General features: G+C 35.7%; 2 protein-coding genes across 3 annotated transcripts; one reads left to right on the forward strand and one right to left on the reverse strand.

Moving 5' to 3' along the window:
* The first annotated feature begins 420 nt into the window (after nucleotides 1–420).
* Nucleotides 421–8,387, forward strand: LOC104418341 (kinesin-like protein KIN-14R). 2 transcript variants are annotated; one of them, XM_039302126.1, is made up of 19 exons: nucleotides 421–820; nucleotides 2,773–3,071; nucleotides 3,162–3,333; nucleotides 3,427–3,497; nucleotides 3,583–3,766; nucleotides 4,074–4,183; nucleotides 4,275–4,374; nucleotides 4,454–4,540; nucleotides 4,608–4,784; nucleotides 4,875–5,148; nucleotides 5,354–5,515; nucleotides 5,612–5,827; nucleotides 5,910–5,947; nucleotides 6,067–6,230; nucleotides 6,422–6,673; nucleotides 6,755–6,820; nucleotides 7,010–7,087; nucleotides 7,185–7,253; nucleotides 7,753–8,387. In XM_039302126.1, exons 1-19 carry the CDS (start codon nucleotides 604–606, stop codon nucleotides 8,188–8,190), a joined length of 3,174 nt encoding a protein of 1,057 aa, XP_039158060.1. In that variant the 5' UTR covers nucleotides 421–603; the 3' UTR covers nucleotides 8,191–8,387. The 2 variants fall into 2 exon arrangements, with proteins under 2 accessions (XP_039158060.1, XP_039158061.1); XM_039302127.1 differs by having other exon boundaries at nucleotides 422–820; nucleotides 7,013–7,087.
* A 1,458-nt stretch (nucleotides 8,388–9,845) lies between these two features.
* Nucleotides 9,846–13,217, reverse strand: LOC104418342. Its single transcript, XM_010029666.2, has 7 exons — nucleotides 13,027–13,217; nucleotides 12,812–12,891; nucleotides 12,127–12,197; nucleotides 11,205–11,275; nucleotides 11,043–11,124; nucleotides 10,795–10,844; nucleotides 9,846–10,311 (listed from the first exon to the last, which is right to left on the reverse strand). The coding sequence occupies exons 1-7, from the start codon at nucleotides 13,132–13,134 to the stop codon at nucleotides 10,243–10,245; spliced, it is 531 nt and encodes a 176-aa protein (XP_010027968.1). The 5' UTR covers nucleotides 13,135–13,217; the 3' UTR covers nucleotides 9,846–10,242.
* Between the last annotated feature and the right edge of the window lie 10,496 nt (nucleotides 13,218–23,713).

Here is a 23,713-nt window from a genome sequence, read left to right on the forward strand (position 1 = left end):
AAAATAATTAAAAAAAGAAGGAAATAAAATAAAAGCAACAAATAGAAACAAAATAAACAAGAGTGTCCAGAGAGATTTTTATCATTTTCATTTTTAAAATTTTTTATTCATTTATATTAATATATCATTTATATCAAACAATATATATGACATGATATGAACATATCCGACTCTATTACTATAATCACCAAGCAATTAATATAGCCCAGTATTCTGATTAAAAATCCGGACAATTAGATGTACCCATAAGTATTTGAGCAAAGTAAAACAAAAAGAAGGAAAACTGAAAAATAGCCCAGTCGGGTTGGACCTTCGGACCATCGAGTCGGCCCATACATCATTCGCCCCGCTCCACATAACCCTAATAAAAACCTTTCCACGACGGCATCAACGGTAACTCCATAACGAGGTAGCAGCAACGGTCGAGTGAGATTCAAAATTCGAACGCATCTGGATAACCCAAGAAAAAGGCCAAACGCCATAAAAGTGAAGGCGCCTCCAAATCTCCTCTCCCTTTCCTGGTCCATCCTTCTGAAAAACGCAGCAGCCATCTTAATCTCCCCTGATCCCTGAATACTGCTCCCGGGTTTCGCTGTTCTTTCGATGGAAGATGCCGGGTTCGATGGTCTCGGCAAATGCCCGGAGACCCTCGATTCGAAGCCCCCTGCTTTCGACTGGAACGAGGTCGAACGTCTGGACGAAGAAGATCAAGGTTCTTCGTTGAAGGGCGAGGACGGCGATGGTGGTTTGATAGATTCCATGCTCTGCGACCCCGGGTCGAGACTGATTCGAAGTGGGTTCGCGAAGCCGACATGTCCAGGTTAGTGAATTCTGCGCGTTCCGGCGTTTGATTCGGGAAATTTTTTTGGAATGACGCAAAGATTGAGTCATTTCTCCGTTTCGGTTGATGGCCAGTCGTTCTTTAAGGTCTTTTTTCTTTTGGGTCCTGTTTTGGCTTATCTGCACATAAAGGAGATACGTTAGGCTGTTTACACTTCTAGGATCCTAGCTCTTTGCCAATAAGCCTCGAACAGATTGGAAAGCGAAGTGATGTTGCTTCCAGCACTTCTCTTTTCTTTCTCTATCTGTTGTGCAATTAGAGTACTTATGCTTTGAAGAACGTATGACTGGCTGTAATAACTGTAGCTCATTTAAGTTCAGTCATGGTTAACTTTAGATTTGAGAACTGATTATGAACAGATCACAAGAACAAGTACGCACATATACATTCATATGTATATGGTAGCATTGTGTATGTTTAGCGTTAGTAATTCCTGTCGGCATGTGATTATGTTCTAGATCGTGTCAATTCATCTTGCTACATTAATTTTTCTAACCAGCCAAATCATCGACTCACGATAAAAACTTGTTAACTCGGGTCAATGTAGGGGTTAAGATTATCATGCCAAGTCAAATTCGAGCTTCTCTTTATGTTTCATGTTTGGCCTCTTGTCATGAAATATGGGTTGAGTAAAGGTGGGCATCTTTAAATGAAGTAGAGCCAAGCATCTTTTTGTTAAGATGGTGATATTGCTCTTTGCATATATTTTCTATCAAACCTTAAGTGAAATTGAATGAATTGATAGAATTAGCTTGATTAATTTTTTTATCTGGTTTGGAGCTGGTGAATCAGCAATATGTGTATTTACTGGTGTTATGTTGATGCATCACATAACTTTTAGCAATGCTTACTATTTAGATAGATGGATGTCATTTCAATTTTTCTTTAATGGTTTCATAAGATGAATATTTTAGATGATAAGGGGAGAGCAATTTTATGCTGAATGGGGCCGCCTAACATGCTTCTTTATGTTGTAAAGGTCATTAAGCAGTTAAAAGTTAGAATTTATTTTATTATGCACAGTGAACTCCAATCGTGAAACTTTTGTTTGTCTTTTAAAACTGTGCTGAAAGTCTACAGTCCATGGTTTCAAGGTGATTTTTCAGATAGTTTAAGAAACCTCAGTTATCCAGGTTTATTCTAGCTCAGACAAAAATGTCAGTAGAATTTTTGAAGTGTGGTTACTGAAGTTTACCTATAGCGTACAGACCAACACAATCACCTTATCTTGCGAGCTGATTTGGATCTTAACCAATATGAATGTTCAAGGAATGATCTCTAGCCATCATGGAGAAATAAAGAACATCGGATATTAATTTGAGAAGAGAAGGTAGAAACAAGCTGCCACCTGTGTAGAATGGGTTATCACTGATCCATATGTACTTCCGCATACCAATTGTCTTAAATAAGTCAGATAAACACAGCTCACTCAAGTTAATAGGATTGTATAGAGAGGATCATGAAATAATCTTTTGTGCGTCTTACATGATATCTTGATTTAGGCGGCTGCAAGTTAAGTTTACTTTTGAGGCTCACATTGCCTGTAAAATAGAGATTGTGTTCGGTGTAAACACTATGTGCTCTCTCCGCATGCTATATATTCTGATTGACGCCATTTAGTTTGGTCTGCATCATTTCCGAGCATATCTCAAGTGGTCTGTCATCATAGTCCTATTTGTTCTTAACAAATGCCTAGGTTCAGTGCCAACTTGTGTGTTCAATATAGTTACTAGATCAAGTTAGGAAGACAGAAGAGAGCACTCATGTTGAGATTGCAACATTTGGACTAGACTTCGAGAGGCATAGCTACCTAGCAATCCCTTTGTACTTGGTTCAAAATTTCCACTGTTTAATGTTACTCAGAGTTCAATTTGATATGCTTTAGTTGCTGTCTTAAAATGGGCCATTTTGTTTTATGTTGCTTTGATTAGAGGAATATGTGATGTTTCTAAATGCTGGAGGTGAGGCTTCAAATCAAGTAGATTCCTTCATGAAGTTTCATGATGATGCTTTCTACAAAGGAGGCGATGCTTTGCGAACCAATGAAATCATAGTGGATGCTGGTGATTATCCATTTGTTTATCAATCAGCACGATTTGGAAATTTTAGTTACCGCATCAATAATTTTCATCCTGGAGACTATTTCATTGACCTTCATTTCGTGGAAATCATATTTACCAATGGACCCAAGGGCATGAGGGTTTTCAATGTATTCATGCAGGAAGATAAGGTAAGAACTTTTGCGCCCACCATCTGTTTTAACCTTATTTTTTTCTTCCTGAGAAATGCATTTGAAGTATATGCTTTTCCTTAATTGCAGGTGCTTTCTGATTTTGACATCTTCAGTATTGTTGGAGCCAATAAGGCATTGCAACTAGTTGATTTTAGGGTGTCTGTAAAGGAGGATGGCATAATTGCAATAAAATTTGAAGGGGTTAATGGAAGCCCATTGGTAAGTGGGATTTGCATTAGGAAAGTGCCGGAGGTGTTAGGTAATATTTTCTTTGATCCATCTGGACAGTATTGATTTTATTTTTGACTATATCAACCTCATAGGGTTATTCACAGTTATAATTTGCATCCAGGTACTCGGAGGACTTGTGAATGCGTCAAGTGCAATAATTGCTCTGCTGAGATAGAGATTCCTCTAGAACAGGTGAGACTTTAATTAATTTGGAATAGTCAAATTTTCCTCATAAAATTTGTGTCATCTGCTCTCAGAAATTTGGTTATTATTGCAGAAGAAGATTATGCAAACAAAGTTAACAGCCAAGTTTGAAAGGGAGATTAAAGATCTTTCCGTGCAGAACGAGCACAAAACGAATGAATGTTATCAGGCTTGGATGTCACTAACCACAGCAAATGAGCAGTTGGAGAAGGTCAAGATGGAACTTGACATAAGGACATTTGAGAAGCGTAGTTTGGGTAAGTTCCTATCGGAGCTTGATTATGAGGAAAATATGATAGTCTTATAGTGGAAGATGGCAAAAGACAATGCACACAGTTCTTGATTCTTGTGTTTTATTTTATGACTGATCTGAAGAATGTCTATGCTCTTGATATTTTATATGAGATAACCTAGCATATTGCTAGAAAATGAAATATTTGGTAAGATACGGCCTTTGACATCAATATTTCTTTCTCCCCTGTTTAATTTGATGCATATGTTTAAATAGCTTGTTTATCCATTGTGGGGAGACATTTATGGTTCTTTGTTTTATTCTCCCATTAGACCAAGTTGTTGAAAAACAAGATGAGAATTTGAGGAACTTATCCAGCAAGTATGAGCATGATAAGCAGTTTTGGGTTTTGGCAGTTCATGACCTAGACAAGAAACTAAAGGTAGTTAATTGAATTATAAATATGTAATTTGCCAGCATTTACTGGTCAATTATTGGACATTCTTAAACTGGTTAATCGGTTGGCTATGTAGATCATGAAGAGAGAGCACTCTCAGCTTTCTCAAGAGGCACATGAATGTGCTGATTCAATTCCTGATTTGAACAACATGGTCTCTGGAGTCCAAGCTCTAGGTATGTTTGAAAAACACTGTCTATTTTTCCATTAGCAGTGACATAATGTGTTCTCCTGAATTATGGAAGCACTTTGCAGTTGCACAGTGTGAAGATCTCAAAATGAAGTACAGTGAAGAACAAACAAAGAGAAGGAAACTTTATAACCAGCTTCAGGAGACAAAAGGTGTTGGAAACATTTTGTACTTTGTACATTTCCTAGAAATATATCTAAAAGTTGGGTAAATTATCAGGAAATATCAGGGTGTTTTGTCGTTGTCGTCCGTTAAGTAAGGAGGAGGTAATAGCCGGATGTGCCACCATTGTGGACTTTGACGCTGCAAAAGATGGAGATCTTGGCATTTTGACAGGCGGTGCCACTAGAAAGACTTTCAGATTTGACAGAGTTTATACACCAAAAGATGACCAAGGTGCATTTCTTTTCATTGTCTTTGTGATTTGCAATGCTTTCACCACAATAGAGGATAAATAAGTAATGAGACTAATTTTCTCCATGACAGTCGATGTCTTTGCGGATGCTTCACCATTGGTACTCTCTGTGTTGGATGGCTACAATGTTTGCATATTTGCTTATGGGCAAACAGGAACAGGGAAGACATTTACAATGGAGGGCACCGAACAAAACCGAGGAGTCAACTTCCGGACTCTAGAGCAACTGTTTAGAACTGCTGAGGAAAGGAGTGACACATTTGTCTATAATATATCCGTTAGTGTTCTTGAAGTGTACAATGAGCAGATAAGAGACTTATTGGCTACAGCTCCAACATCCAAAAAGTATAGTCTATTTTCCCATGTGCAGTATCTAAATAGAATAAGAATTTACCTTCTTTTTGAAGTGAAAAAAATCCCAATTTTGAGTATTAGGTTATTTCTTTTTCGGGTGAAATGGAACTTTGGTTTCCACACCACATGCAATTGCCTCTTGCAAAAGTCTAGGTGATATCTCATCAATGATAATCGTTTACACATGTCTTTCCAGATTGGAGATAAAACAAGCATCCGAGGGATTTCACAATGTTCCTGGGATTATAGAAGCCAAAGTTGAGAGTATTAAGGAAGTCTGGAATGTACTGCGGACTGGAAGCAGTGCCAGGGCTGTTGGATCTAACAACGTGAATGAGCATAGTAGTCGATCTCACTGGTATGGAACTGTCATTTGAGATTTTTAATGCACAGCATTTATGTGACTTTTTTCCTCACCGCCAACTAAAATTGCCTAACGTGCTCCTTGTTTTAGCATGCTCTGCATAATGGTAAAATCAAAGAACTTGATTAGTGGAGAGTGCACAAGGAGCAAGCTCTGGCTTGTAGATTTGGCTGGCAGTGAGAGGCTGGCAAAGACTGATGCGCAAGGAGAACGGCTCAAAGAAGCTCAAAACATCAACAGATCTCTTTCAGCTTTAGGAGACGTCATTTCTGCTTTGGCAAATAAATCCAGTCATATCCCTTACAGGTCCCATCTCATTTTGAATTGGTTTGATACTTCTCTATTCAATGCTATATGTGGTTCTTATAGTGTTGGGAATTGGTTCTAGGAACTCCAAGTTGACACACTTGCTTCAAGATTCACTAGGTAACTTTGACAGCTTTCTCTCCCAACCCCAAACAAAAAGACTCCTTTATTGGACTATGCCTGTACTCTTCTTCTGTAATAGCGCCTCTTGATGAGAGGGTTGTACATATATATGGCAGGTGGCGACTCCAAAACTCTGATGTTTGTGCAAATTAGCCCATCAGATAAGGACTCAAGCGAGACTCTGAGTTCATTGAATTTCGCAACTCGGGTTCGAGGGATTGAGCTGGGTCCTGCTAAGAAGCAAATTGATCCTAATGAGCTTCAAAAGATGAAAGGAATGGTAATCTTATGAAAATTTAGCTAGAATTTCTTATTATTTGTGGTACTTCACTAGACATATCAGGGACAAACAACAAGTGATATATGGTTACACAAGACTTTTGAATGTTACCTCCTTCACTCTTGTCCTACTATAACCGTAGACCTCCTAAATGTGTTACTCATAGTCTTCATACATTTTTCTTCTGAAAGCTTGACAAAGCGAGGCAAGAGTCCAGATCCAAAGAAGAATCTCTGAGGAAGCTAGAGGAGAACCTACAAAGCATAGAGAATAAAGCCAGAAGCAAAGATCAGACTTACAAAGTTCAACAAGAGAGAATCAAAGAACTAGAAGATCAACTTCAGCTAAAATTAGCCTTGCAAAATCAGTCGGAGAAACAAGTCCTACAACTATCAGATAAATTGAAGGGAAGGGAAGAAACATTATGTGCTCTCCAACAAAAGGTTGCTCTCTAACTTAGTAATTTACCACTTTTATGTTTCATTTAACTTAAATATATTTTGATTAATTTATTCTTTGTGAAGGTCAAAGAGCTTGAGACCAAACTTAGAGAACGAGAACAATCAGAATCTACGATATTGCAACAAAAGGTTCAGATTATTTTCTTATTGTACAATAGGAGAAGTTTTGCGGGTTTTGGATAAACTTGGGATCATATGGAGCATTATGAAATGACAATAATATACATTCTAAAGTCCAGAAAACCAATTACATTTCATTACCACTTCATTTAAAATGGTCATGTTTAATCAATATCTAAGGACCTCTACATTTTTTAGCAGGTCAAGAATCTTGAAAGCAAACTAAAGGAGCAAAAGCAGGAGTCTGAGCATTATGGGCTTATGCTTCAAGAGAAGGTTAGCAGTTTATGTATTATTGAGAAGTGCAAAATCTCTCTCTCTCTCTCGGCCTTTTAGTCATATTTTTTTTTTCTTTTCCTGCTCCTTGTTCCAGATAACAGAACTGCAGAGAAAATTGAAAGAGCAAGAAGATAATTCAGAATCATTGGTGCTCCATCAGAAGGTAATTGATTATAATCGATTTAAAATGAAGTTCACAGTCAGTTCTGGGGCCTCATATCATATACTACTTTCGGATCCAATAAATTATATTTTGTACATGTCCATCTTTCATTTAGTTTAGGTGGTATATGCATGTCTTTCTCAGAAAAGGTTTTACCATTACAATCCCCCGATGTTGTGAATATCTCTTAAAGTGCCCACTAGATCCTGGGCAGCCATATCATCAAGAGAACATTATTTGTTGAAATCTGAATCTTAAAATTAAAGACAGATTGTGAAAACTTTATATTGTTTGGTATAGCCTCTCCAGAACATTTTCAAGAATCTTACCAATTGAAATTGGATTATTGTCTAATCGGTTGTACTATTTTGCTACCAACTGTTAGCAGTACATGTTAACATCACAAGGAAAATCGATTTAACTCTTTGGTATCCCCTGAGAAAAACGTGAATCTTCAAATAGTGACTAATTATTTGTCCCCTTTTTGGGAGGGATGCAGATCAAAGAGCTTGAGGAGAAGCTGAGGCAAAAGGAGCAAGAGATGCAGGGTAACCTGACTCAGGATTATGCTGATGGGATAAGGGCAACACCAACAATTGGGAAAATGGGCTCAAACGATGGAAATTTGTGTGAAATTGAGGCTCGTATCTTGAGAAGCACGAATTCAGTGCATCGCCCGGTTAGTCAGGGTTCTCTTTATGACCGAACTAGGAAAAGAAATTCTAGAAGTGGAGAGACCGAGAACTTTCTACCAAATGCTTCAAGCGACAAGAGAGGTAGAAAATCTGACCCGCCTAAAATCACCAAGGTAACAAGACCAGTGAAGCCGGCTACAAATGCCCAAGGACCCTTTACCAGTACTACCAGGAGATTTAGCAGAGACCAAGTTCCAGGTCAAAAAGAGAAGGACAACAAGAAAAAGATCTGGTCAAGATGAACTCCACTTGTATTAGTGTGTGATCCAACAATTGTACTACTTTTCTTGGGTTGCTTTTGAATATGTATAAAATGTATATTAACTACTCTGTTTAGTCTTTTAGCGTGTGAACTGGAAGCAAATATTAGCTGAAGAGATGAGCCATTTGTATAGATCAACATTTGCTTATAATATTCAAGTACTCGCTCTTAAGCAAACAGGCCATGCTGGTCGAAACAAATGAAGTTCGTAGACAGGAATCACAAGAATTTCCAAATGCTAGTTCTGTTTGCTTCTCCGGGTGCATCTCGTCTTTCACAAGTTAATCATGTTTAACTTTCGACAGATCTTTATCATAAGTTCGTTAATGAAGTTTCTTCTTCGTTGAACATGATTTGTATTATCTGTGTCTTGACATCTTACTCCTGTTTTTCTTCCCTTCTAACAAGAATCCCCCCCGGTTTAACAGTGAACAATGCCGGGCTTCTGTCTTTTCACTAAAAAATACTGCTTAGCGTTAGATATGCTTTTGGTCATGCATCGACTATATTCGGGCTATTGCGCTGCTATAATTCCGTATAATTTCAAATTAGCACGGTGCATTTTAAACTAATTAGCGCAGGATGGGTAGATAATATTGTGCTATGGAGGGCTCTTGGACTAGTTTATCTATGGTGGTACATGAGATAAGGTAAAAATGATGTGATCTGAATGTATATCAGAATTCACATTATACATGCATGGACTCTTGCTAGGTGAATAAATCTTTCCACAACCTGATATCATGACACGCTCTAAAACGGTTGTAGGCGACGGTCAAAATAACCAATGTTTTACTAGTGATGAGATAAGTGAGTTTGCCTACACGGACGGTGATAACTTTATAGAAATTTTCAGAGTATATATATATATAGGAAAAACACTTGACAGGCGTACTTTATCCAAAGCATATGGGATAGATCAAAGACCAAATCTAATTGTCGTGGAATGTTTCTCATTTTCTTGCTAGTGGTGATTTCTTTTGCCCCAAAAAAGGTTGGATGAGTAAAACTTATCAATGAATCAAATTTGGGGAAACAAAATTGATTGAAGAGCTCCTACCCTTTGGCATCATTTAAAGCCCTTTGCAGTTTACATGATCCAAAGAACTTGGCGAGTACTACATTCTTGGTCACATTTTACTGTGTGCTTATGAATTTTTGGAATTGTGAAATCAAAACCTAATTCTAGGATAACGCACAGAAGAGCCTTAGCCAATTCCATTGACTTTGGAGAGTATCTAAAATTTAAGATCTTGTTCTACTCACGCCAAGAATCTCCAACATAAATTTCCATGCAATAGATCGAACTCCCCAAATTATTATTATCTGGACTCATGTTACCATCCAAAAATCGACAAACATAAACTTCATCAACAAATGACTTATAGCATAAGCCTATTAAAATTTCTTTCACTGAATCAATTTGAATGACTTTTTATGTTTTGATTTTCCAATCTTGCAATCCCCGTACTTTAATTTTATTTCCATGAAATATCTAGAACTTTTCTAAATATTCTTATATTGAAATGCGTGTTCACATTTTTTTTTTATAATTATCCAAATTTAAACAATAATGACAGAAAAGCAAACACTGACTAGTTGACTAAAGTTACAATGAACGGGGCTCTCTGCTTATTGTTTGCACATACTAATTTGTCTTTTCAGACAGATTTCTTTGATCATTTATGAAAATAAGATACTGGCAGGTTCTTACAATGACGCGTGAAGGAAAGAATTGAGCATAAATGACAAAATACAACACTATCTATCCAAGTGGATTCAATTCTACAACAAAACTTCAGGTGACCTGTAAGAAATTGAACTTCTAAAGTGGCTAATTTACAGTCTACGCCAAAACTGAATTAGATATAATGTGTAAAATGGAAAGTGACAAAAATATTAGGCAAAATGATGCACCGACATAAAGGGATCAGCACAAATTTGACCTCTTCTCTCCCGTCCACGTTGCAGAAATGACGATCAATTAGAGATCTTCAATCAGGGATATATGCAGATAGATATTGTCCATTTATCATTTCAAGTGTTTAACAACGAATCTGCTGACCCTTGTAGATAGTATCAACCAGGGTATGATCCCAACCTGCAATTACATGAAATAAAGTTCAAAATAATCAACATTTCGAACCAATTGGCTTGTAAGAACCACCAGCTATTCTACAAAAAAGCACCAATTGTAAAACACTCATTCCTCTTTTTACTTTTGCATCAGTATGCTCAATGCTACTTTTATTTATTATCTGCTCAACCAACAGTAACAGTACCAACTTTTAAAAAGGATGGCATAAAGAATGCGCATCTTATCTTAAGCAGCAAGCAACGCATATACTTGTAAACATATCATATTTCTTCGATCTTCCAAAAAAATTACAGAACACAAGTAAGGCCATGCAAACATGTGAAAATACAGTCCACCTGCTACCGGGTGGAACCGGTGGCCAGGTCATATTAGCATTGTCTCTAGCCCAAAATATCAAAGAACCCTTCTTCTGGTTTTTGGTCCATGATCTGTAAGGAGTATAGTATGACAAGTGTGCTAGGAAATACTAAATAAAATTGGGCATACCATGACATTGCCACCTAAATGGCTTCCAGCTCCCCATGATAATAGTCTTCCTGAAATAGAAGCAAATAAATCGAGTAAATATTGATTGAAAAGTAGTAAGCACTGAGTTAAAAAATATTTACAACTATGCATCCTCAAGAAAATATCTAGTTGAGGTCGGATACAGATATAAGGGCATTCAAATACAAGCAGCAACTGGAAATGCACTATGAAGCTTTCACATTTTTCAGGTCACGACATAGAATTACCAAATGGTTGAACAAGCTGCTGAGATATCATAGCAATAGGAGCCTTCCAAAACCAGCAAATCAGCACAAAATACATAAAAACCTACAGAAGACAACCACATATATCAACATCGATGACAAAACAGTAGGACAATTATTCTGAACGATGCTACAATTCTCTACCTTTGTTAAAAACAGCACTCTCAAATACAAATCATAGGAGTTCTTGATCTCTTTGCTGCGTGATTCTTGAACTGCAAGTCATAAGAAGTTATGAATACACTTCCCAGTATACAGCAAAAAATAAAACAATATTTCTAGTGATCAAGAATTGCAATCTGAGAAGCTGCCCAAATGATCTCTAAGGAATAAGGGCAGAATTAAGCTCCAGAATGGTAATCGGATTACAGAGCACAATCTAGTCCAAAAAACTCCAGCTTTGATTCCAAGGCTTAATCCACCCAATGTACACTAGAACATTAAAAGTGCCAGAACTTGATGGCAATGCTAAGCTAATCATCATTTAGAACCAAATAATATGACATTTCTTGAGGGAGGGAGGGAGAGAGAGCATGAAGGGGGAGTACTACATGAGCTGGTAAGTCAAGTACAGAATGAGTCTTGTCTACAAAACAGAGCGACCTCAGATTTCTTGATTCTGGCAAAGCTTCTACAACTAGATAATAAGCATTTCTCTATAGTCAGAAAAGCTAAAAGACACCCCACTAAAACCTCGAGTTTTCCAAGAACACTGAAAGTTTATTCATTTAAATCTCCCAAAAACAAATCCATGTGCAACAAGCCAAATGACTTGAAGATGAAGCAGCTGAACTTAACACTGAAAACAAGAACAAAAAGTAACTATATCACTCTATCGTGATGCAACTATACAATAGATGCGGGATCATCTGCGCAGAGGAGAAAGATAAGAGAACGTATCCACCTCACTCTAGAAATATACTACCTCAAGATGCAACCAAAATTTAGAAAACAAAAATGTAAGAAAAGTTTAGACTGCTTGATGAATAGAAAATCTTCTAGTCCTCAAGCAACTAACATTCAAGCCGAACAACCATCATATTAAGTCTCATTAAGTATAACATACTTTTTGCCAGTTCCTTCTCCTTAGCAGTTGCCAATCTCCTAAGTTTTGCAGCTTGTGCAAACGTTGATGGCCTGTAACCAGCGACAAATCATGTCATTTACTGCAGAAATTACATGCTAAATATAACGCAAAAACCCACGGCATCCAATTCCCAGAAAGAAAATGGCTAACAAAAAGAAGTCGACCACTTTCGCATAAAAAATTACAAGAATACAAACATAAGCCAAACAGGAACAATTATCAGACAGCGATCATACTCGTAAAGAGCCACAAACATATGAAGGAAGTCCTACACTTCCCTTCTATATCAAAAATGTCCACACAAGTAAGATAAAACATGTCGGTGTGGTGGCCTACAAGCACCGAAGCTATTTCTCTGACAATCCAGAAGGCACCAATCACAAATATGCACCTACTAATCTGAAGGGGAAAAAAAAAAGGAGCGTGTCCCACATATATTTTTCCCAGAGGGACTATGCAGCATTGGATAAACACCTCGAAGAACTCGACAGCTTCATTTCTCTTCAAGAACAGATGATCAATCGAGCAAGGAAAGAGTAATTCGAGAAAGAAAGATCGCAATTTTACAACACATTCGCAATCAGAAGCGAAAACCCACATCACATCGATCGATCGCGACCAAGAAAAATCGGCAAAAAACCAAACGTCGACGGGAATCACTCACTGCGACAACGCGCTCGCCTCTTTCAAGAGCTCCCTAATCTCTCCCCGCAGCGGCACCTCCATCGCGCTCGTCGATCCTCCCTGAAAACAGAACCAAAAGAACACGTCGATCAAAACCCATCGATCCCCTCGTCATCAATTCTTCCGTGGTTCCAGAGGGGCGCTCGGATCTCAACGCGAGCGGCGCCAGCCCGGAGGAGGGGGACCTCTTTGTACCTTCTTCAAGCGGTCGAACCACCACGAGAGGACGTGGAAGGCCATGACGACGGCGAAGACGAGGGGAGCGGCGACGGAGCCCCGGCGTTCTAGGGTTTCTTCCGCCATTGCAGTAGCGTTCTGCAGAGGAATTTGGGGGCGAATTGCGAAGAAATTCCCTGAAATTGAAGAATCTTTTTCAGGCCTGAAAATCGTCGGTCGCAATTTCTTTTGAAATGTAATTTTTTTTTTTTTTTGGGGATTAAATTTTGAAATGTATTTCATTAGAGAGATTACCCACTTAATTTAAAATTTAAGTAAAATTTAAAAAATAAACTTTCGTAAGTGAAAATATAAAAAAGAGTCCTAAACGAATTATATTGATAAAGTTAAAAGACAATTTTGTGGCATTGTGAACATTTTCCAAAATATGAATAAATTAGAGTAATCTAATAGGACGCTAATGTATGAGGTAATGGTGGGACAAAGCCTTGCTATTACAGAATGATAATTGAGAATATGATTATTCTCGCCATTGATTGATTTAAAAAAGAAAAAAAGAGTGTAATTAAGATGATTCAAACTCAGGTCTTTATTAAAAGAAATGAGCACGCTGTAATTTAAGAAATTTGTTAAACTGTTTTTGGTAGCATGAATATAGTTTTTAGTAATGATGCAATGTATCTTATTAAATGCTTCGCATCTCGTGACGGGGATAAATTTGGATTAGCCTTAGATAAAATATAACAAACGAGATTTTTTTATAAAAAAAAAAAAAAAAAAAAATTTTAGGCTTAAGAGACCCGAGCCCGTGTCATACTTAAGCCCAAGCCCATGAAGTTATTTCCTCGGCCCATCCATTAATTTTGTGGAGGCTGGTAGGCCTCAATAAAAGGAGAGGAAACGAAACGACCAGAAGAGAGGAAAAGATGAGAAAAAAGGACGAGGAAGAAGATAAAAATTGAAGTGGGGCATGCTCCTCGTGGACATCTCCACACGGAAGATTAACATTGTTGCGAAAGCCTAGATAAGAATTCGAACCTTAATTTATCTAGTTTAAAAAAATTATTGACTAATATTGTAATATCGGATCGGTTTGGATTTTAGGTTGCTAGATTGGTTCTAGAGGTTACTAAGTTATAAAATCATGTTGTAAAGAAACTTTAAGTTATCATGGAATGGTAGATTATATGAAAGTGAATTTGCAGTTACAATTTGATTAGAGCAAAATTCTAAAGTTCGTTACCGACTATTGGATCAAATATGATAGTGTGTCTAGTTATCAATCTTCACCCATCTCTAGCCAGCTTTTGGGCAATAGGTGAGTTTACCTTTTAAGTGTCTCTAGCTAGCTTTCCAATGACTCTAAACCTAATTTGAATAAACATTAGTAGAAATAAATCAAGACTTGGCGAGTGAAAATTACTAACATGGATGCTAGTTATCTTATATGACATAGCCAACGTTCATATGGACAATTTTTAGTATTTTTTTTTCATTTTCTTCTCTTTTCCTCCTTTTCCTCCTTTTCCTTTTTCTCTTTTCCTTTTCCCACTTAGGACTTTATGGACAATTTCCCCTTTCTAAAAGTTATGACATTGAAATGATAATAAAACATTATGATACTCAAATGAGTGTAAATGTAACACTTACGGGATCCTTTTTTCATCATAATATCGTTATCCAATGAAGCAAGAATTGGCCTAAGAGACTGCAAACAAAGAGTTCCGCCTTGGAAAGATTCACAATAAAAAGAATCTAGTAAATTGGACTCCCCTAAATGGCTCCCTAATTCTTAATTTTTGGAATGGACTATACTTCATTAATTCCGTGTGCAAGTATACATGGAGAGAATATAGCATGTTCAAAGGGATTGCCTTCCAAGAACATATGGTGGCAAGTGATTGTATGGTACTCATATCATGTAGGCCAATATCATCTCAATCATTAATTATGCCCAATAAGCGAAGCATTCAATGGCGTCACTTGGAGGTGAGAGTTGAGAGGGTGGCTGATGATTTGTCGGCCTGTGGCTGCCCTGTCGTGGCTGTTCACGGAGGCCGTCGGCAAGGCGTCTTGTTCTAGAGATGGTCCTCGGTGGTGAGGGGAGGATAGAAAGGGTAACAAAAGGGAAGAAGGGGGAGCAGGGGCACAATTGGTTTGATGAGCACGGAGCTTGATTTATGGGCTTGGCTCGTTTGTTGAGAGTCGGGCTTGGCTTTTTTTTTTTTTTTTTTTTTTTTTTTTTTTTGAGGATTTTGGGTATTGACTTGGATGGGCTTGGATTGAGTTCTGGGTGATTTTCAGATTTTGGGTTTGACGGTTCTAACTGAAGTGGGCATGGACTTGGTCTTGTCGGGGCTGAATTGGGCTTGATTCTTGTGAGCCCAATCCATTATCTAAGATTTTGTGTCCATGAACCCAGCTCGTGAGACTGGCGTGCGGCCCATCGGACTAGGCTAAAGGGCCCAGCCTGCGTCCCTATTTCGGATAAAAAATTAATTTATGAAATTAAAAAAATTTAAAAAATCGAAAATTATTATTTTTAGGAAAGAAAAATTTAAAATTAGTTTTTGAGTAATTTTCTCTTGAAATGTGTGAAAATCCTTGATAAAAGATATTGAACTCAAAATTGTAGAAGGTCATTATGATGTTGTTTGTTCTTAGAAACAAATGTTAGGTTTATGTATTTACACATTTTTATTTCGATTATTACTTAACTGCGCAATACATTGATTGTCATTTTCCTTTAGTTTGATAGTGATAGAGCCTTAGGACTTGTAATTAGCCAAAAGGCTACTTGAATATGTTGGTGATTCAACAAAATTAGGCTATCGAAAAGGGCATTAGTTAATTAATTATTGTAATTAATTCATCAATTCTAGATTTTCTAATTCCATAGGAAATGACGTATACTCACATGTCTCAGTTGGTTTTTAGTCAATTCCAATAAGTTAGTGGCAACTTTTCTTTTGAAAACTTTCATAATGTCAATTTGATTTAACATCGAATATCTTAACGTTGCACGAGATAAGAATTTGGGAGAGCTCGCGCCTAAACAAATGCCTTGGGCTCATTAATTAGCCAATACCTCTAAACTTATGTCTTTTCCCCTCCAAATGAAAAAAAAAAAAAGAAGAAGGTCACAATAGCAGTTTGCATGTAGTTGGTTGAATTTGAATAGGTGACTCTAAGTTTATGAATAGGAGATCTCTTGAAGTCCAACCAACGCCAGCTCTAGGGATTAAAGCTTATGCATTTTATTGGGCTCCGTCCACTCTTTGATAGGATGAAAACTTCTCGCTAGAATGACCTTACATTTTCGCCGAATATTCTATTCTTGACGATGATCGATGGTTTTAGATGGCCTGTAACGAGTTGTGCCTAGCACTGTTGCGGGTCGGACTTAGCCCATTTTGTACTTCATGCCGGTCTGGCCCGTCGAATATCGTGCAAAGGTCATGGTTTTGGGCCGCTGAGCAATGATTTTTTTTTTTTTTTTTTGGACTTGCTGACCAGTGATTAGTAGCCCCATGCTTGCTGATCACTTTTAATAGTCCTTGGTCTATTGGTCACAGATGTTCAAAGCCACGAAAGACATGCACTTCAACATACACAAAACTTAATAGTTTATGTTTGATTGAAAATATATATTTTTTTTTTGGTCAAGTTCGATTGAAAAGATAAAATTATCTTATTCCACGTTTCTTTTATACTCAAAATAGGATAAAGTCAAATATAAGAAAGATATAACCGGCATAAAATTATTCCATGGGGAGGTAGGAAAAAGTGAATATATTTTTAATATTCATGACATAAAACTTATTATTCTCGAATAAAAATTCTTAAATTTAATAAAGTTAAAATAATATTTGAATTATAAAATTTAAAAAAAATTCAAAATGACAAAAAAAAGGATTAATACTACAAAAACTCAAACTAGTATACCTGTAACAAATTTACTAAAAACTAATTTTTTTACCATCTAAAAACCCTAAACTGGTACACTCTATCAAATTCACTATTTTCATTAAATTTTATTGTTAGATTGCTAAGTTTGATGATATATGACAATTTACGGTGTATGCGTTTGAGATTTTACCATATACTTTTCACAAGTGTACAATTTGTGATTTTTCCCCAATTTAGCAAAACTAATGTAGGGTAAAAAATTGTCATAAATATATTAGTTTTGAATTTTGTTGATAAAAAAATTAGCTTAGGTAAATTTGTTACACATATACTGGTTTTGAGTTTTTTGTAATAAAAAAATTAGTTTATGATAAATTTGTCATAAATGAACCAGTTTGGGATTTTTTTGTGGTATGAAATAAAAAAAAATAAAAATAATTTCAGCTTTTATTTATTTGTATTTTTATTTATATATTCAAATTTCTTTCTATCTTATAATATAATTTCATTATATATTAATATATAATTTATTAGATATTTTAGGTATTTTAGGTATATTAGTATAATTTACTATTTAATAACATTTTATTAGAGAATAATGGAAGGGCAAAAAAGAAATAAAGAATTAAAAGAATTAAGAAACAAAAATGAAGTAGGCAAGAGTATTATAAGAGATTCTTATTATCCCTATTTGTGCAATTTTAGGTTTATTTATTTTTGTGATTTACTAAATATTGGATAGGGATATAGGAAAATCCTTGAATTTTATATCCTACCTTATTATGACTAGATATTCAAATGACCAAATGAAGTAGTCCTTTAAACAAAAGTGTGCCGATTTTATTAATCACTAATCCCATGTTGGAAAGTATTCGTAGTAATTATGAGATACGAAGATTAAGTCGCATAAAGGTCACATCGACATGACAGAGCATACGCTAGTACATCAAAGTGCATCATCTACATGATTTCACCTATGTATTCTGCTTGATCGCACACGCTGAAGCGTGGACGGACTTGGTTGGCGGTGGCGGCCGACTTGCTGGGCCAGTTAAGAAAAGCCTCTCTCTAGAAGTCACGCTGCTTCGAGGGGTATAGCCTAGAGTTTCCCTGGATCTCTCGGTCATGAGCTTCTTGCATGCGAACAGTTGCAGTGGACAGCTCGACAAGACACAAAGCTGTTCCCACAAAAGTCTTCTTCCAGTGACCTCCTTCACGTTAATCACGCCCCAGCCCTCCATGTTCATCTCTCTCTCTCTCTCTCTCTCTCCACGGAAGAGTCCAAGTAAATGTGGCAGTGAAAAAAGGAGGAGGACACGAGTATAATGCATGTGCCTGCGCGATGACGGTCTGTTCGCACGTTAAATTAGATGGCCGAAAGAAACAGACAAAAATGCCTCAGAATGACCAGTGCATCTCACGATTCTTGAAGGAATTATTTGGAACGAAAAGAAAAAGGTACCTTTTCAGCGCATGCTTATGCATCGGGGCATTTATTCATTATAGTTGAGGAAGAGCACCAGCCTAGAGCATGTGTATGTGAACAATTTGAATTCATATTTGTGGGGAGCTTGTCTCGGAAGAACACTTTTTAAGACCTACAAATGGTGCTATTTGGATTCTTGAGAACTGATCCCTATTTAGGGGTGTGTTTGATAAGATTTCTATTATTGAAAATAATTTCTGTTTAGAAATGATTTTTTTCTATTTCTATTCTTTGTATTAATTTTTGAGTAGAAGAAAATATTTGATAACTACACAAAATTTATATTCCCATAATTAAAAAAAAAGAACAAAAATGCGTTTGGTATGACTTTAAAATTTATATTCCCAATTTTTTCATTAATTATAAAAATGTCAATGGAAACTTAACAAATTATTTTTGGATAAAGCTAGGCTTTTGTAAGGACTTAATTAATTAAGATATTCTAAGATGCCCTCAGAAAAATGACTATAGATGACAACAGAGTGTTCTATTGGTTTATAACTCACAATATGAGGAGGCTGACATAAAATCTTTGAGTATTACAATAAATAGGTGCATAGACTTAGAGTTTCTCTAAAAGAAACAATATTAAAAAATCCATATAGTGAAGCCCTAAGAGCTTATTTAATTTTGAATCCAATTTTCATTAAAAAAATTTAATATATTTTTTTAATGTTAAACTAATTCTAACATAGAATTAACACTAGAATCTAGTAACACTACTGAAAATCTAATTTCTAAAGTTTACCCTAAATTTCTGGATTATTTATTTATTTATTTATTTTTATTCCAAAAAAAAGGGACTCGGATTGGGTTAGGAGGTTGGACCTTGTGTCAATTGTGTAAAGACTAGCATTAAGTTATGTTGAGCTCATTTCTCTAAAATGACATCATTTCTCTTTTTGTTCTTTGAAACAAAAAAGTATATACTTTTATATTTATTTTTGTTTCAAATATATTTCCTAGCCATTGATCAATTTCGGAGAATAGAAAAATTAATTGATATTACCAAACGGATTTTTTCCCTTTTTTTTTGGGAACAAAAGAATAGAAAAATAGAAAAAACATGATAATTACCAAACAAAATGTAAGTCGCATGAAATAGTATATTCTCTCATGTTAGTTTGAAATTTTTCAAAATTTTGTATGTTGTGATAGCTTTTGCATAGTTCGTGTTTCACTTAGCAATAGGTGGAATGAAGCTAGTTTTACAAAAATCTAGAATGCCTACTTTAATCCATACGTCTTGGGATGCTTGGCAATCTCGAAAGATGTGTAAGATATCCTTTCGAATGTTTTTACAAAGAGAAATTCTTTAGTTAATTGTGGAAAAGAGAATTATGTAATTTTTGCATCTTTTTTAATAGTGAGTAAGTGAGGTATTTATAAGTTTTTTAAAAGACTATCTAAAATATAAGATGTTATGATAACATTTATAATCAATTGAGGATATGCATAATTAAGAGAGAGATATATGCACCAAGAGGAATAGAGATTGAAGGTAGATATAGAGATCTCCTAGATGTATTTAACATCTTCCCTTAAACTCAAGGTCATATAGAATGTAGCTGATTGGAGTTTAGAGAAAGATTCTTTTTTAAAAAAAAAAACACCTTGATGTATGTGCAATAGTGGAGATATCACTAGTCTGTCAACTGATGGTAGAGAAATTTGACAGAACCAATTCGACAAGTTACATGAACCGGTTTAGTCTGTCAAAAATAGAACTGGCTAATGTGTGTAGGCTATGCAACAACACGTTGACGTGGCCGCATTGCAGGCTACACGACAACAAGCTAATGTGTCTACTATGTAGGATAAGTGACAATAGGTTGTCGTGATTACAGTGCGAGCTATGCAACAAAGATTGATGTGGCTGCATTGCAGGCTGCACGTTGTGGCTCTGTGACAAGCTACTCAATAATAGGCTAATGTGGGAGGAGATTGGATAGTAGGCTGATGTTGCAGGAGACGCGACAACATCCTAAAGTGGCTACTTGATGTGGTTGCTAACTTCACAATTGGATGAGACGTACAATGTTGAATATCGACCTCGACAGAGGGATATTGGTAGTAATTGAAAAAGGTAATGACAGGATATGCCAAGTGTACTCCAAGTGTGCATCAGGCATGATGTTCACCCATGAACTCAAAATTTGCTCAGAGTCGCATAACTCTGATGCCAAGATAAGAATATTTGGAAGAGATACTTGTTTGATTTCTATATATTTCATTATGAAGAGTACATGAATTATTTATAGCATTTACAGGACGACGATCTAAGGTAACAAGATATTATGATATTAGTTATAATTAGTTAGGAATGTGGACAATCAAAGAAGAAATATGCACGATCCATAAGATATAAAAGAATCTCTTAAATATGTCTCTAAGAAGTTGCAAGTCTTCTATGATTAATAAGCCAAAGAAAGGCTTGGATTTTTATATGATTTTGATCTTCTGAAAGTATATTATATCGTATCATATTCAAATTTTCTAGTAATGTACTATGTGTTTTTCTTGTATCATATAAATGAGCCCGCTTTATATATTCCCTTTTCTAAAGGGAAAAAAGGGGCCTTGGCATAGATTTTAGATCAGGAGGAGCTGCATTATTCTTCTTGGCCGGCCATATTACGGAACTTGTTGAGACATTTCATGTCATATCATCACGTCTTTATTTGCGTTAGTAGATAAGTTTCATATGATCTCAAATTAGGATGAAGCACTGTAAAGTCACGTTTCACGTTGGTGTTTGGTGAGCTGCAACCAAAATAGATAATGTTGTACCACGGCAGACCTAGGAAAGACAAAATTCAAGAAATTGATCTATAAAGCTGAGCTAGCACTGTAAAGGCAATCACATCCTGTGGATCATAAAGCTGGATTAGGAACACAACAGATGGTACGGAGCAAGATGAGACATGGACATCATCTTTCTATTTTGTAAGTTCTGCTCATCCAGTGCAAAGTCTTGACGGTGGTTGGCCTGCTGAATGTTTCTGAGAGATGCTAATTGCAGAGAGGCCAAGTTAGTAAGTACTGTATTTCCGGATACTGTTGTTCTTTTTCCTATTTATTGGGTGTATGAGCAATCATTAAATCCTGTTACTAGTCCAAGTACAGAGGCATAGGACGAGACTTTCACGAGTGGGAACTTTTCACACCTTTGATAAACTCATAAAAGGGAAAAATAAATTATGCTTGCTCTATTTTCACTTCTTATAACTTTAGGCACATCTTAAAATTTTCATGATTCAAAATTGCCCTCACTGGGACCTCATCAATGGTAAGATTGATGAAAGAGAAAAAAAAAATATACTTTTAATATAAATCAATCAATCTAATGATCTTTATTGAAATTTTCATAAATTGTTGCTTCTTCTTCTTTTGTGTTCAAATCAGAGAAGTTTCCAACAAGTTTGTTTCTTTTTTAAAAGAACTGCTAAGATTGAGCATTTCGATATTACTCAAATAACTTTGGACATACTTAAAATTTAAATGGCCCAAAATAGCCCTCACTAAGACATCAAGGGTGGTAATATTGATAAAAGAGGAAAAATATACCTCTAATGTGGATGAATAAATATAATGATTTTTATCAACCTTTTTTAAACCCTTGTTTCTTCTTGTTTTGCGTTCAAATCTGAAAAAATTCACATAAACCTTTGTGTTTACAAGAATCATCCAAAATTAGAGCATTTAACACATGTTAATTAATAAAGATTACAAATAAGGTTCAAACTCACTACAAAAAGAAAAATTATAGTAATCAATTTGAGCATGTGGTGGAATCAAACATGTGGAGAAGAGGAAATGATTTTTTTAAAAAACTAGTGAAAAATGGCATAAAGTGGTGGAATCAAACATCATTGTATTAATTACTACAAACGGCCTTATATTTTCTTAACGATTTACGGTTTTTGCATTTAAAGAAACAATTTTTTTATCCTTTCAATCTGTGAGTTTGATTAATTAATTCTCTTAAGGTTATTTTCATCAACTCAATTAGTAAGGGAGCGTTGTAACCATTAAGAGTGTGAAAATAGTGCTAGCCTTTAATTGATATGGGTCAATATGTCTTTTGCTCTCTCTCCCTTCATAAAAAACTTATAAAGGGATTGGGGTCACTTTTGCTGGAATATATGTGTGCGTGTGAAAGTCACATATTAAGAACGCCCAATACTACAAAAAATCCAAAAGGGATACAATTATGACAAATTTATCCCAAATTAATTTTTTGACAACAAAAAACCCTAAACTAATATACTTGTGATAAATTTATCCCAAATGACTACAAAAAACTCAAAACTAGTACATTTGTGACAAATATACCATTCGTTAAATTCAATTAAAATCACCAAAAATCATAAAACCAGTACAACTATGACAACTGTGATAAATGAAGAGTAAAATCTGAAACTAGTATATTAGTTAACTGTCATGTGTTATCCAATTCAGCAATTTGACAATAAAATTTAACGGCAACTAACAAAGGATAAATTTATCACAAGTATATCAGTTTGGGGTAAATTTGTCAAAAGTGTACTAGTTTGAGATTTTTTATGATTAAAAAATTTATTTGGGATAAATTTGTCATAAGTGTACTGCTTAGGATTTTTCATGATATTAAGAATGTATGGAAGAATTGTATGGCAACCATTGAAAATTCTTCAAATTAGATATATATATATATATTTTCTGTTAGGTTCCATTCATTTGGTTTGCAAAAAATGTGACATTTGTGGAAAATATCTTTCGAGGAAGTCATTTCCTAAGAAAATAACAATATTTTCCAATGTTCGACTAAAACCTGAAAATGAAGTGGTTTGGTAAGGAAACTATTTTCCTTTGTGCATTTCTTTGAAAAAATATATAATTTTATCTTTTAAAATCTATTTTAATTATTTTCATTTATATTTTTTCTTTTTTTTCTTCTTCTTCCTCGGTCGGTCGCCCGCCATTGTGATGGTTAACGACCGGCCATAGGCGAGCTTGAGCCTCATTGGCCTATGGTGAGGCTTTGCTTGGCCTCGCTTGAGCTTGCTTGAGGCCCCCATAGGTTGGCAAGGCTCGAGCCTCACCTAGCTTGCCGCTTTGGAAAGGCCTGAGTTCGCCTATGGTTGGTCGCTGAGGCTAGTGACTAATCGAAAAAGAAGGAAAAAAAAAGGAAGAAAAGGAAAGGAAAAGAAAATAAAAGAAAAGGATTTTAAAATAGAAATTAAAAATAAGTAAAAATTTGATTTTAAAAAAATATAGAAAAGGGTGTTTGGTGAAAAACAAGTGTCTAGTTTAGAAGTGTAAGAAAGA

Source organism: Eucalyptus grandis, chromosome 9, assembly GCF_016545825.1.
Source record: "Eucalyptus grandis isolate ANBG69807.140 chromosome 9, ASM1654582v1, whole genome shotgun sequence".
Taxonomy (NCBI): Eukaryota; Viridiplantae; Streptophyta; class Magnoliopsida; order Myrtales; family Myrtaceae; genus Eucalyptus; species Eucalyptus grandis.

What these genes read in the sequence shown, in the direction of transcription:
- LOC104418342 (XM_010029666.2), bottom strand. Translation starts at nt 13,134, where the DNA reads ATGGCGGAAGAAACCCTAGAACGCCGGGGCTCCGTCGCCGCTCCCCTC. An exon ending in GAGGCGAGCGCGTTGTCGCA is followed by an intron (nt 12,198 to 12,811) that starts GTGAGTGATTCC and finishes CGCTGGTTACAG; the next exon opens with GCCATCAACGTTTGCACAAG. An exon ending in GAGTGCTGTTTTTAACAAAG is followed by an intron (nt 11,125 to 11,204) that starts GTAGAGAATTGT and finishes TGTCTTCTGTAG; the next exon opens with GTTTTTATGTATTTTGTGCT.
- LOC104418341 (XM_039302126.1), top strand. Translation starts at nt 604, where the DNA reads ATGGAAGATGCCGGGTTCGATGGTCTCGGCAAATGCCCGGAGACCCTC. An exon ending in ACCTAGACAAGAAACTAAAG is followed by an intron (nt 4,184 to 4,274) that starts GTAGTTAATTGA and finishes TTGGCTATGTAG; the next exon opens with ATCATGAAGAGAGAGCACTC. An exon ending in TACACCAAAAGATGACCAAG is followed by an intron (nt 4,785 to 4,874) that starts GTGCATTTCTTT and finishes TCTCCATGACAG; the next exon opens with TCGATGTCTTTGCGGATGCT.